This window comes from Theropithecus gelada, chromosome 7b (genome assembly GCF_003255815.1).
Source record: "Theropithecus gelada isolate Dixy chromosome 7b, Tgel_1.0, whole genome shotgun sequence".
In the NCBI taxonomy this organism is placed as follows: domain Eukaryota; kingdom Metazoa; phylum Chordata; class Mammalia; order Primates; family Cercopithecidae; genus Theropithecus; species Theropithecus gelada.
Window position 1 is genome coordinate 79,066,301 of NC_037675.1, and position 14,293 is coordinate 79,080,593.

The following is a 14,293-nucleotide window of genomic DNA, read 5'->3' on the forward strand; positions in this document are numbered from 1 at the left end:
GCTAGGAGCAGGCCAAGAGAAGGTGAGTAAAGTTTGAATGTGTTGAGTTTGAGAAACTTGTGAAGTTTCTGTCAGGCAATTGAACAGAGGTTGTGTATCATTGTGGCTGAGAAGTGGACTCCGAAACTAGACTGTTGAGGTTAGAATTCCAGCTTGGCCATTTAATCGTTGTATCACCTGAATAACTGAAGTTAGTATGGGAAAATGACTCACAACTGGGCCTCAGTTTACTCATTGATAAAATGTAGTCAATAATACCCAGCTCATAGGATTGTTGAGAGGATTGAGTTTATATGCAAACTTCTTAGACTTGCGTTAGATACAGTGTAAGTACTCAGCAAATGATAGTTATTTTCACGATAGCTAAAATTGAAACTTAGAGGAGAGGCCTAGTCTTGAGATAAAGGTTGGAATAATTAGTTCTGAAATCTTTCACCACCTTCAATTTTTGTCAGTTGCAGTTTTGAGATGAGGTTTTTATATTTGCTTACCAACATATAAACATTCGTGGTCACTTTTTTTGTAGATATTCATGTTTCAGGTCAGCCCCTTTAAACAAAATGGAGCAAGATTTAGTTTCTTTTTAGTTTTTGTGGCTCAGATGTAAGTAGTAGAATGGGAAATAGGTTGGTTTGTGCCCCATCTTTTAAACATGTGGTTGGTGAAGACCAAGCCCAGTAAAGTCTCCCGTAGGCCCTGTGAAACTTTATGGAAAGGCTGAGGAGTTTCATTAGCATCTTGAGGATGCAAGTTTCCAGACAATAAAGGGCGAGTTTAAAACCCTTAAAAAGAGTGAGCATTATGTACAACCTCGAAACAGTTTCTCTTGGTTGTTACATTGATTCAGCAAATACTTATTTGAGTATCTATTCTGTGGTAGGCATTCTTATTGGTGCTTACAGCTGTTTTTCCTTCAACATTTTAGGCAATTTAGGAAGAGGGTTACCTTCCAGAGCTGGTTTGTTTTGAAATCAGTGTCTTCTAGGACTTTAATTATCTGGTGTAAAACATATGTTTAACATTATTTTGTTCTCCAGTATCATATTCTGTGAGACCTTGATCTTGCCAGTTGGTTTGACTTAAACATTAGATCCCTTAAAAATTTAGTCTCTGTGGATTGTTGGAAGGATTAGTGGACATTTACTTACTCATTTAGCCAATATTGAGGCCCTACTGTTTATTGGTCACGGTAAACATGGTGGTTTATATGCTGAGGGAGCTTACAGTGTAGTAGTGGTGGGGATGAAGAGACTTAGAACAAATATAGGCAGTTGTTGAACCAGTGAGGTTTTGGTGAACTAGGAGAACTAAATAGATATTATAAAAAGTAATTCAGTGAAGTACAGGCACTGTAGTTCACAAGAGAAACAGATCGTGTAGTTTTTAGTCTTTATATACTCCAAATCTTTGAAGTCCTACAGGGCTAGTACATTGTCTTGTATTGTGATAGGAGCCCAATAAAATAAAACTCAGTGGATGTATTTGGTTTGGGTCTTGAAGAATAGTTATAGTTGTAAGTTAGGCAGGGGGAGATAGGATTACCAGCATACAGAGGGGAGAGAACAACATATGCAGAGGGTAATCCGCAGGACAGATACAGATAATTCAATTTGTTGTACTAGAGAGTAACTAGGGACCAGCAGTGGGAAATAAGGCAGGAAGAGTAGGTGAGGTCAACTCATTTTACTAAATTGTGAAGGACCAGTAAGTTGGGATTTTATTTGGAAATCTTCAGTATACCTGGAAACACACTGGACTGTAATTGGTCTTTTTCTTCTTTGTGATCTGCTCACAGGGATCATAGTCCACATAGCACAGTAACTGATATGATGAAAACACTTGATGTTTGCTGAGGATGGAGACTGCAGCCAATTCAACAACTTGTCTGTCCATCTCCCCTCCTCACCACCAAGTCTGGTACATTGTGACTTTATAGTCAGTACCATAGCTGCTTCCTAAATCTTAAGCCTTTAGGGAAATGCAAAGTAGTTCCTGTCCACAAGAAGTCTGGTGACCGTGGGATCACTTTTAGTTTCTTTCTACAATCTAAGAGAATCCAAAATATAGTAACTGCTTTTAATACGTTTTCTTCTGCCACACAGGTCAGCTGAAAGAATACTTTGCACAGTTTGGCCATGTAAAAAGGTGTATTGTACCTTTTGTAAGTATTAAGAAAAAGTAGGGGGAGGTGGGAATGGCTAATGGGTACCAAGAAAATAGAATGAATAAGACCTGTTTGATAGCAGAACAGGGTGACTATAGTCAATAATAATTTTACATTTTAAAATAATTCAAAGAGTGTAATTGGATTATTTGTAACTCAGGATAAATGCCTGAGGGTTTGGATACCCCATAAGTCAAATGGTAAATGCTTGAGGGGATAGATACCACATTCTCCATGATGTGCTTATTTTATATTGCATGCCTATATCAAAATATCTCATGTGCTCTGTAAATATATACACCTACTATACACTCACAAAAATTGTTAAAAAAAAAAAGCTTAAAGTGTTTTAAAAAACTCTTATTTATCTATCTTGTGACAGGGTCTTGCTCTGTACCCCTGCAGGAGTGCAGTGGCCTGATCTCACTGCAGCCTCTGCCTCCCAGGCTTAAGTGATCCTCCCACCTCAGCCCCCTGAGTAGCTGGGACTACAGACATGTGCCACCATGCCCAGTTAACTTTTTTGGTATTAATGGAGACAGGGTTTTGCCATACTGCCCAGGCTGGAAAATTTTTTCATTTTCTTTTTTTTAAGAGACAGGGTCTTGCTCTATCACCCCAGGTGGAGTGCAGTGATGCGATCATGGCTCACTGCAACCGCTGCCTTCCAGGCTCAGGTGATCCTCCCACCTCAGCCTCCTGAGTAGCTGGGACTACAGGCATGTGCCACCACACCTGGGTAATTTTTGTATTTTTTGTAGAGATGGGGTTTGGCCTTGTTGCTTATGCTGGTCTCGTCAAACTCCTGGGCTCAAGCTATCTGCCCACCTCGGCCTCCCGAAGTGTTCAGATTACAGGTGCGAGCCACTGTACTGGCTTATTTTTATGGAGATGGGGGTCTTGCCATGTTGCCCAGGCTGATCTTGAACTCCTGGCTTCAGGCAATCCTTCTGCGTTGGCCTCCCAAAGTGCTGGGATTACAGGCCTATGCCTGGCCTACAGTCCATTGATAACATTTTGAGTGATACCGATTAAAAAGTGAAAAGGCTTTATCATAGGTATTTGTGTTTTTTTATTGTTGTGTAACAAAATACCACAAGCATAATGGCTCAAAACAGCACATATCTCACAGCTGAGCACAGTTTAGCTGGGTCCTCTACTTAGGGTCTTACATAGCTATATATTCCACGTGTCAGCTGGGGCTGTAGTGCATCTCATCAAAGGGTCTACTGGGGAAAAAGACTGACTTCCAAGCTCCCTCATGTGGTTGACAAATTTTTTTTTTTTTTTTTTTGAGATGGAGTCTTGCTCTGTTGCCCAAGCTGGAGTGCAGTAGTGCAATCTCGGCTTACTGCAACCTCTGCTGCCTGGGTTCAAGCCATTCTCCTGCCTCAGCCTCCTGAGTAGCTGGGACTACAGGCACGCGCTACCACACCCAGCTAATTTTTGTATTTTTAGTAGAGATGGAGTTTCCCTCTGTTGGCCAGGCTGGTCTTGAACTCCTGACCTCAAGTGACCCGCCCACTGGGCTTCCCAAAATGCTGGCATTACAGGTGTGAGCCATTGCCCCCGGCCAGTATTCATCTTTAACTGTAGGACTGAGGTCTGTTTTCTTGCTGACCTTTGGCTCTGAGTTGGGAGCTGCTCTCACCTAGGAACTCCCTGCAGTTCCTTGTTACCTGGTTTATCTGTAGGCTGTCTTACAACATTGCAGCTTGCTTCTTTAAAGTCAGAAGGGCTTCTCCAGTATGCTAAGATGGCATCTTACATTGAACGTAATCACAGGAGTGACATCCCATTACTTTCGCTGTGTTCTTTTGGTTAGAAGCAAGTCAGGTCTTGCCTACACTCAAGGGGAGGGAATTATATAGGGTGTGACATGGGGAATGCATGGAGATCATAGGGCCTATCTTAGAATTCTGCCTACTACAGTATTCTAATAAGGATTTGAGATTTCTAATAATTGGCAGAGGATATTTTAAGTTTTATCTTCATTGAGTACCATTTTCTTTTTTAGATTTATAACTAATAAAACAGTATTTTTATATTAATTACATTTCCTTTGCTTTCTTGGGAGGGTCTAGAAATCAGCCTATAAATTTATCCTAGACTGTATTTTTCTGTGGGCTTTTTTAGGGTGTGATGTGAGTATATAGTTTACACACACTTGACTGAAACCTTTTTTTCCTTGTAGCACTATAAGGGCTGTAGTAAAATAAAAACATAAAGGAACTTAAATTCTTAATTCTTGGTTTAATGTTACTTGACTCCCAAAGACTAACAGATTAATTATATATAGTACCAGTGAAGGTGTAGGGAATCTGGCACTCAAGTTGTTGAGAAGTTCAGCTGGTACCTTCAGTTCTGATGTGTAGTTGACAAAATACCAAAGTTAAGAATTTATATTTGCTTTGATCTAGCAGTTACTTGTCTAAGAATTTATCCTACAGAAATGTGTGGTCAAGAATATTCCAAAGCAGCATTGCTTAATGTCAAGTAAGAAGAAAAAACCTAAACGTTCATCACTGGGATTGATTAGATATTAAGTCACTGATGCAATGGAATTTTATATAGTTGAATAGAAAAGTTGGGCACATGTATTATGGACATGAAATGTTTTCTATAAGCATGAAAACTTCAGTTTTTTCAAGAGCATTTAAAAGTTCCTTGCAAAAAAAATTAATAGGTTTTTCTTGGTCCATAAATAAAATAGGACCTGGAAAGAATAGATCTTAGATTTAAATAAAAGGCAGCTTTGATGTTGATAAAACAAAATAAAATATGACAAAAAAATAATTTTTTGTTAAATTCATTGTACTCAAGTTGGAAATCCTGGTTCCTTATTTTGAGACAGGGTCTCACTCTGTCATCAGGCTGGAGTGCAGTGGCACAATCACGTTCACTGCAGCCTTGACCTCCTGGGTTCAAGGGATCCTTCCTGCCTCTGCCTCCTGAGTAGCTGGGACTTACAGTCATGTGCCACCACACCCGGCTAGTTTTTTGTATTCCTTGTAGAAATTGGGCTTCACCATATTGCAACTCCTGGACTCAGGCAGTCTACCCACCTTAGCTCCGAAAGTGCTGTAATTAGAGGCATGAGCCACTGCACCTGGACTGAGTTTTTTTTTTTTTTTTTTTTTTTTTTTGAGACAGCCTTGCTCTGTCGCCCAGGCTGGAGTGCAGAGGTGCTATTTCAGCTCACTGCAATCTCTGCCTCCCGGGTTCAAGTGATCCTCCTTCCTCAGTCACCCAGGTAGCTGGGACTACAGGCATGTGCCACCACACCTGGCTAATTTCTGTATTTTTAGTAGAGATGGGAGTTGCACCATGTTGGCCAGGCTGGTGTCGAACTCCTGACTTCAAGCCATCCACCCACCCCAGCCTCCCAAAGTGTTGGGATTGAGCCACTGCACCTGGCCTGTTTTAATATAAACAAATTTCTTAATGCCTTTGACTGTGGAAGTGGTCACATGACAGTAAAGGAATGCTTTAGAAATTGTCTTATCTACAATGAATGGATCATTGGGACATCACCAGAAACTTCTCTTGTATTCTAGGTTATTCCTTATAAAGTTATCCTTGAAGTATAGGAGCAATTGTAAGATTTTGATTTTCTTTGGCAAAGCACAGCATAACTTGAATGAGACTAACGAGGACCAGTTTGTCATCTACGGGACTAGACATCTTAATACTTGTTTTCTGTTGAAGGGCTGGAGGGGCAGGGTACATCCAAGCACTCTAGAATCTGTTTTCCGTATGTGATGTATAGGTTTAAACTTTTGCACAAGGGAAAGTAGCAAAATTGTTTAAATTAACCCGAAGTCTATAACTAGGTTAAGTAAGGGCTAAATATTATCTTTTCTTGTTTTTCATTAGGAACATATGATAGTCATGGTGGTGATGAGGGTGACTGGATTCAGAAATAAGTGCAACAAGCCTTTGAGGCTTAATTTTCTAGTTTCCAGAAACGAGGCTTAGAACAAAAGTACTGATCAAAATTTCCCTTAGCTATTACTGTTAGTATGGTTTGCATCTAGAATGATACAGAAAGCTCATGACCCATATCTTCTCTAATGGCAGCAAGGAAAACAGGAAGTTTAACAACAAGGATTTAGCTTTGGGTAATCAGGAAGGGTGTAAAGCAAGGTTACTGACACCTATGTCTGATCGATTTTTGGCTGAGCATGCTGGCTTATGCCTGTAATTCCAGCACTTTGGGAGGCCCAGATGGGAAGACTGCTTGAGCCCAGGAGTTTGAGACCGGCCTGGGTAAGATGGCAAGACCTTGTCTCTACAAAAAATATAAAAAATGAGCCAGACATGGTGGTATGTACCTGTGATCCCAGCTACTGAAGAGGCTGAGGTGGGAGGATTGCTTGAACCCAGGAAGTTGAGGCTGCAGTGAGTCCGGCTCATACCACTGCACTCCAGCCTGGGTGACAGAGCAAGACCCTGCCTCAAAAAAAAAAAAAATCTGATTTTTGGCAGATGAAAAAGTTGGTAGTTTGATTTGGAGCTCATGGAAACTTTCTCAAGTTCATGATTAATCTTTTCCTATATTTTGAATTTTTAGGACAAGGGGACTGGCTTTCACAGAGGTTTGGGTTGGGTTCAGTTTTCTTCAGAAGAAGAACTTCAGAATGCACTACAACAGGAATATCATATTATAGATGGAGTGAAGGTAAATTTTTCTATACCAGACATATGTATGATATACATGTAGGTACTATTTAATTATGTATCAAATAGATCATAAATGTGGAATGATGGGGACTTTGAGATATTTGTAACTGAAGCTACCTTAATGCTTGTTAGAATGATGGGGTGGTAGGCCAGGTGCGGTAGTTCACGCCTGTAATCCCAGCACTTTGGGAGGCTGAGGTGGGGGGATCACTAGAGGTCAGGAGTTTGACACCAGCCTGACCAACATGGAGAAACCCCGTCTCTACTAAAAATACAAAAAAAATTAGCCGGGCATGGTGGCAGCACATGCTTGTAGTCCCAGCTCCTCAGGACGCTGAGGCAGAAGAACCCGGGAGACAGATCGCGCCATTGCACTCCAGCTTGGGCAATGAGCGAAATCCATCTCAAAAAAAAAAAAAAAAGAAAAAGAATGGGGGGTGGTAGAGTAACCAGTTTATATAACACAGTGGACATAGCAGTCTACTTTTTTCTTTTTGTTTGTTTGAGACAGTCTCGCTCTTGTTGCCCAGGCTAGAGTGCAGTGGTGTGATCTCGGCTCACTGCAACCTCCGCCTCCTGGGTTCAAGTGATTCTCCTGCCTCAGCCTCCTGAGTAGCTGGGATTATAGGCATGTGCCACCACGCACAGCTAATTTTTTTTGTATTTTTAGTAGAGATTGGGTTTCACCATGTTGGTCAGGCTGGTCTCGAATTCGTGACCTCAGGCGATCCACCCGCCTCGGCCTCCCAAAGCACTGGGATTACAGGAATGAGCCACCGCACCCAGCCAGCAGTCTACCTTTCAAGTCAGGCAAGCTGGGGCTGAAATCTTGGCTTTCCCACCATGTGATCTTGGGCCAAATTGATCTACTATTTTATTTTTAAATTTATTTTTAATGAGACAGGGCCTTGCTATGTTGCAGGGTGGTCTTGAACTCCTGGCCTCAAGCAATCCTCTTGCCTCAGCCTGCCAAAATGCTGGGATTACAGGCCTGAGCCACTGCTCCTGGCCTGATTTACAATTTTTAATTGAGGGTTAGGGAGTCATAGTATCAAGAAAGATGGTAAAAGGAATTTGAGGAGAAAACAAAAGAACAAGGTACAAATAAAAACTGCCTGAGTTATTCATACTGATTCCCTAATAAAAAAGTGATTTTCAGTTTGAATGTTTTTGCAAACATTGCCTTTCCTTCCTTACAGTGCTTATTTTTTTCAGGTCCAGGTTCAAGCTCAAAAGCCGAAAGTTCTGCTGACATCTGATGATGAAGAGAAAGATCTTTGAGACCGCAGCCTATTAATAAAGTTAACATAACTGAGAATTTTGTCTAAATGTTTTTATTTGAAACAAATAGTTGCACCAAGCAAGAGGTTACTTTGCCCACTCCAAATTAAAACAGAGCACAACAGGGGCAAAATTTATTTGGCAGGACAGTTCCAGTATGTGAACATCCTCCTCACTGTGGTTGGGGTAACTTTACTCATATGCAGCTGTTCTTACACAAAATATTAACCCCAAACTACTAGTGTCACACAAAAGGAAGTGGTCTTGACTTTGTATGTGGGGCAGCATGTTCTATAAATGCTGAAAGGTGGGAAAAGCACAAACACAACCCACTCTTTAAAAAAACTAAATAATTCAAAGTAGAATTTTCTATCCCCCGCCATTCTCCAGTAATAAAAAGTAGTGCTGGGATCCGACACCCAGATTTGTTTTTTATCCTGACCATTTACAAAGTGTTCCCCCATGTGACTTGCATCATTAGGGTAATGGGTAATAGTTCATTCACTATGAAGAGACCTGTGTCTACTCCTTCCTCCTCTTCTTGCCTTCATGCTCATGTTCCTTGGGGCGGCTGCTATCTGAGGGTCTTTTAGAGCCACCATGCTGTTTGGCTTCTTCCAAAAACTTGTCCAAACCAAAAGGATCTTCTTCAAACTGAACTGGTCCTTCTCGGCCTCTCTGTCTACGGTCTGAACCAGAAAACTCCTTGTCGGGAACAAATCTAGGGAAAAAGAGAAAAGACTATGAACTACTTTGCTTTCACCAGTGTAAACACTGAAATTGAGTTGTATGGATTGGTACCTGTTGGTCTTTATTCTGGCTTCTAGATCATCACCATACATGTCCTTGTCCAGATTTTTACTGGGCCTATAAATACTCTGGGCCATATCTTTACCACCTCTCCAGGCTTGATCATAAACATTATAAATTTCATCTTCTCCACCTGCAAATCCACTGTCCATACCCTGTGGAAAAATGCATGACATTAAATAAAAGTGTAAACACTTTATCAAAAGCTGAATCATAACATGTTTACAGTAAACCCTTGCTAATTTGTAGCTCACATTTTCAACAATCTGAACTGCAAATTAAAGGTCTTCATTAAAAAACTGCTAGCACATAAACTTCATAACTTTGGATTCTTTTTTTTTTTTTTCTTCAGACGGAGTCTTGCTTTGTCACCCAGGTTGGACTGCGGTAGCGTGATCTTGGCTCACTGCAGCCACTGCCTCCCAGTTCCAACGATTCTCCTGCCTCAGCCTCCCAGGTGGCTGGGATTCCAGGCACGTGCCACCACACCCGGCTAATTTTTGTATTTTTTTTTTTTTTTTGAAACGGAGTCTTGCTGTGCTCCCAGGCTGGAGTGCAGTGGCGTGATCTCGGCTCACTGCAAGCTCCGCCTCCCGGGTTCACGCCATTCTCCCGCCTCAGCCTCCCAAGTAGCTGAGACTACAGGCGCCCGCCACCACGCCCGGCTAGTTTTTTTTTGTATTTTTAGTAGAGACGGGGTTTCACCATGTTAGCCAGGATAGTCTCGATCTCCTGACCTCGTGATCCACCCGCCTCGGCCTCCCAAAGTGCTGGGGTATTTTTAGGAGAGACAAGGTTTTACCATGTTGGCCAGGATGGTCCTGAACTCCTGACCTCAGGTGGTTGCCTGCCTTGGTCTCACAAAACACTATATAAGCTCACTGGAGCTGCAACCTCCCTGTGCTCAAGTGTTCCTCCCACCTCAGCCTCCCAAGTAGCTAGGAGTACAGGTGTGTGCCAACATGTCCAGCTAATTTTTTGTACACAGGGTTTTGCCATATTGCCCAGGCTGGTCTTAAACTGGGTTCAAGCAATCTGCCTGCCTAGGTCTCACAAAGTGCTAGGATTACAGGTGTGAGCCACAGTGCCCAGCCAGAAATATTTTCATCACAATTTTTAAATGTTTTAAGCTTAAGCTTCTAACGGGTGATTACCTTGAAAATATTTTACTTACGTGAAATTTCACCCCTAGATCCCTTTGCTCAGCTGGTAAGCTGCCATTGTATAGTGGTTAAGAAAGCTTTGAAATGCGCTGGGCGCAGTGGCCCACACCTGTAATCCCAGCACTTCGGGAGGCCAAGGCAGGAGGATCACAAGATCAGGAGTTTGAGACCAGCCTGACCCAACATGATGAAACCCTCTCTCTACTAAAGATAGCCGGGCGTGGTGGCATGTGCCTGTGATAATCCCAGCAACTCAGGAGGCTGAGGCAGGAGAATCTCTTGAACCTGGGAGGTGGAGGTTGCAGTGAACCAAGATGGCGCCACAGTACTCCAGCCTGGGTGACAGAGTGAGACTCCATCTCAAAAAAAATAAATAAATAAAGCTTTGAAATCAAGACTTGAATCTTAATTCCATCAGTCACAAGGTAAACCTGTGTTTCAATTTCCTCATCTATAACATAAGAGAGAATAGTATTATTTCAAAGGATTTTTGTAAGAATTGAGATAATAACAAGACTTAGAACAATGCCAAGAATATAAAATGCACCTAATAAATTTTCACTTAGAAGAGCTTACTTAAAACCTCCAAGTCATAAAGTTTCCCACTCCACTTTCCAGTAGAACTTACACCTTTGTATTCTTACCGTGTGTGTGTGTGTGCGCGCACGCACCCGCCTTGTGTTTTCCCAGGCTTAAAGTGTCCTAGTTAGCTAATGGCAATTGGTACTAGAAATCAGATTTCCTGACAGCCAGCCTAGTACTTTAATCCAGTTTTACAGCTTCATTTTTAAAAGATTCCCAAATTGACATATTTCTATAGCATTAAAAAAAAAAAACCCAAAAATCAACAACAACAAAAAACCCAAGAGGCACTTTTGTAGGACACTGGCTCTGTTTTATTTTTTTGAGATAGAGTCTCAGTCACCCAGGCTAGAGTACAGTGGCACAATCTTGGCTCACCACAAGCTGAAGCAATTCTCGTGCCTCAGCCTCCCAAGTAGTAAGGATTACAGGCATGCACCACCACACCTGGCTAATTTTCGTATTTTTAGTAGAGCTGGGGTTTCACCACATTGGCCAGGTTGGTCTCAAACTCCTGACCTCAGGTGATCTGCCTGCTTCGGCCTCCAAATGTGTTGGGATTATAGGCAAAAGCCACCGTGCCTGGCCTCCCTGGTTCTATTTTAAAAACAAAAGATTGACATACCACAGCACCAAGTTTTTTTTTTTTTTTTTTTTTTTTGAGACACAGAGTCTCGCTCTGTTGCCCAGGCTGGAGCGCAGTGGCTCAATCTCGGCTCACTGCAAGCTCCGCCCCCCGGGTTCACGCCATTCTCCTGCCTCAGCCTCCCGAGTACAGCACCAAGTTTTTAATCACCTAATTTCTTTCTTCTCCTAGTGTCTCAAATTTCAGTCCACTGTAAGAAGTTAAAATCAGAACTGTTTCATCTTTCTTGTCTCAAGTTTCAACATACAACTTCCAATTTTTTTGTCATCATGCTGGCATTTACATCCAAATATGAAGTATGGTAATTTTCATTTCCCTGAGGATAGGTATTCACATCAACACAACAATATGCTGTTCCTAAACTTGTACCTTGGATTGGTTGAAGAGCCTTTGGTCATACTGAACTTCATTGGAAGTCCGAGGATTAGGAACACCGAGAGCAATGACTTCACTGATATCCCGATTTTCATTTCTCTGAAGTTTCGACCTATTTTGAAATACGACATCACTAACTGAAAACTCTTTATAGACAAACTGAGTATGTTCAATAGAAATACAACCAATCTCAGAAGCAAAGGACATGAATATGTCACATTCACATCTTGTGAACGTATATTCCTTGATAATACATAATCAAGTTGGCAGCCCTTATAAAGCATTTCAGATTAGAGGGAAGAGTTTTACAATTAGGACATCCTGTTAGCTCAAAAGAACATCTAACAGATTCGTTGACGTGGAATTCTTTAATATAAGCAATCACCTTACAACCATACTGAGATATAAAATTGCTATGGTCTATATTTACTATCATATGATGGTTTGGGGGTTGGGGAAGTGGATACAATTTAGATGTAGCACAGGAATCATTTTAAATAAGCTAGAAACAGCTCTTTTATCTAACTACATTTAGTAATTTTATCTCATTAGAATTTTGAGGAAAACATGTCAATGACTGAAATAGTTAGTATGATTTTTGACATTCAAATTAATTTGGTTTCCTGGCTGTTTCATTATACATGCAATCTATATCCCAATGAAACCATGGTAACTGTCATTACTTATTTTACTAAAAACTCAGGTCACAAAATGATTTCTACAGGCTATTTGATTTTCATCCAGTTACAATTTTACAGCTTTTCTATGTTGTCAATTCTGATAGCCACTTTACTGGTTTTGAGGGCCCAATTTATCCACAGAGCCATTGTAACTTTTACAACTTAGGAATTACTAACCAAGACTGTCATTAATTAAACACTTTCACACTTTGCTCCTCCTTCTACATGTACGTTACCCTCAACTCAAGAGTAAGAGTCTCTGCTTCTCTATGACGTCATTTATCCAGGGAGATGAAATATGCCAATTAACACCAGCAGGAATCTTTTTAATGCTTATTTATTTTTATTTTTGAGATACAGTCTCGCTCTCACCCAGGCTGGAGTATAGTGGCACGATCTTGGCTCACTGAATCCTCCGCCTCCAGGGTTCAAATGATTCTCCCACTTCAGCCTCTCGAGTAGCTGGGACTACAGGCATGTGCCACCACACCCAGCTAATTTTTGTATTTTTAGTAGAGATGGGGGTTTCACCATGTTGGCCAGGCTGGATGAACTCCTGACCTCAAGTGATTCGCCCGTCTTGGCTTGCCAAAGTGCTGGGATTATAGGTGTGAGCCACCGTGCCCAGCCTCTTTTTTGTGTTTAAAATATGACTTGAAAAATGTATTAGGCTCATGGGATGATCAGAGCATAGAAAACTGTTCCTTTGGGAAGAAAATATTTTATATTTGCATTTAACCCTCACTCAGAATTCTACCTTTGTATTGCAGCATTTCCTCTACTTTTCAGAACTTTAAGTCCTCAGCCTTTGGTGAGCCATAAACTTCCCCAATCTGTACTTTATGCCCTCGTATATGTATTTAGTTTGTTCCACACATTTATATTTACTAAAAGTGCTTTGCAAATTTTCTCAAATTATTTTATGGATAGCTCTGTCTTTCTGAACTGTAAGTTAAACTTCTGTTAAGAATGAGCTGATTTTCACTTCTTTCAAAACTGCTCTTCTCAATTGCACTAGATGCATATAAAGTACTATGCATATAAAATGATCTCAGTAAAAGCATGACAGCTTATTTCCTGTCTAAAGAGGCACATAATCCATTTGTCTCACCATTTAAGGTAGGAAAAGAACCGACTATAACAGTCCAAATTTACTACTACATCCTTTTCAAAAATCTGATCTCAATTCTATTTTCCATATTCCCATCATTCTCAATTCTGACTTAAGTGATGGAAGAAAAGATTAATTCCAAAGACAGTCAACTAGAGCTAAGACAAAGTTAAGTATAAGAAAATTAAGTGCTAATGTATTAAGTTATCAAACTGAAGAAGAAAGGGAGAGAAGCAAAACTGATCTTAGTGGACTAGAAACTCTGCTCTAAAAGGTACAAAAAGGCCACTCTTCATGATTGGTACCTATCTTTTTTTGTGTGAGACGGAGTCTCACTCTGCCCAGGCTGGAGTGCAGTGGCGCCATCTCAGCTCACTGCAAGCTCCGCCTCCCAGGTTCACACCATTCTTCTGCCTCAGTCTCCCGAGCAGCTGGGACTACAGGCACCCACCATGACCACGCCCGGCTAATTTTTTGTACTTTTAGTAGACACGGGGTTTCACCATGTTAGCCTGGATGGTCTCGATCTCCTGCCCACATCGGCCTCCCAAAGTGCTGGGATTACAGGGGTGAGCCACCGCGCCCAGCCTCCATGATTGGTACGTATCTTAAATAACACCTACCTCTTATCAGGAGCTGCCCTGGAAAGATTCCGGTCATGCTGTCTCTCTTTTCGCCTGTCATGCCGGATTTCATCCCTCTCACGTGCCTCCCCATCCTCTGTTGTGAACAGTTGAAAAGTACTTCACTGTAATATCTATTATATGTGTGCATATGTGTACATGTGTGTATATAATT

General features: G+C 41.3%; 2 protein-coding genes across 8 annotated transcripts in view; one reads left to right on the forward strand and one right to left on the reverse strand.

Moving 5' to 3' along the window:
* SLIRP (SRA stem-loop interacting RNA binding protein) overlaps positions 1-14,293 on the forward strand; it is a 53,043-nt gene that overhangs the window by 681 nt on the left and 38,069 nt on the right. The window contains exons 2-4 of one of the 5 annotated variants that reach the window (XM_025391649.1): positions 2,103-2,161; positions 6,738-6,845; positions 8,063-8,165. In XM_025391649.1, the coding sequence (XP_025247434.1) occupies positions 2,103-2,161; positions 6,738-6,845; positions 8,063-8,128 (233 nt within the window). In that variant the 3' untranslated portion in view covers positions 8,129-8,165. Of the gene's footprint in view, positions 1-2,102; positions 2,162-6,737; positions 6,846-8,046; positions 8,166-11,500; positions 12,094-14,293 lie in introns of those variants that run through there. The other 4 variants (XM_025391651.1, XM_025391652.1, XM_025391653.1 and 1 more) reach the window with 4 other exon arrangements.
* SNW1 (SNW domain containing 1) overlaps positions 8,166-14,293 on the reverse strand; it is a 44,692-nt gene continuing 38,564 nt past the window's right edge. For 2 of the 3 annotated variants that reach the window (XM_025391648.1, XM_025391647.1), the window contains exons 11-14: positions 14,119-14,215; positions 11,699-11,816; positions 8,930-9,093; positions 8,166-8,849 (exon numbers count right to left, since the gene is read on the reverse strand). In XM_025391648.1, the coding sequence (XP_025247433.1) occupies positions 8,651-8,849; positions 8,930-9,093; positions 11,699-11,816; positions 14,119-14,215 (578 nt within the window). In that variant the 3' untranslated portion in view covers positions 8,166-8,650. Of the gene's footprint in view, positions 9,094-11,698; positions 11,817-14,118; positions 14,216-14,293 lie in introns of all 3 variants that reach the window. The other variant, XM_025391646.1, reaches the window with a different exon arrangement.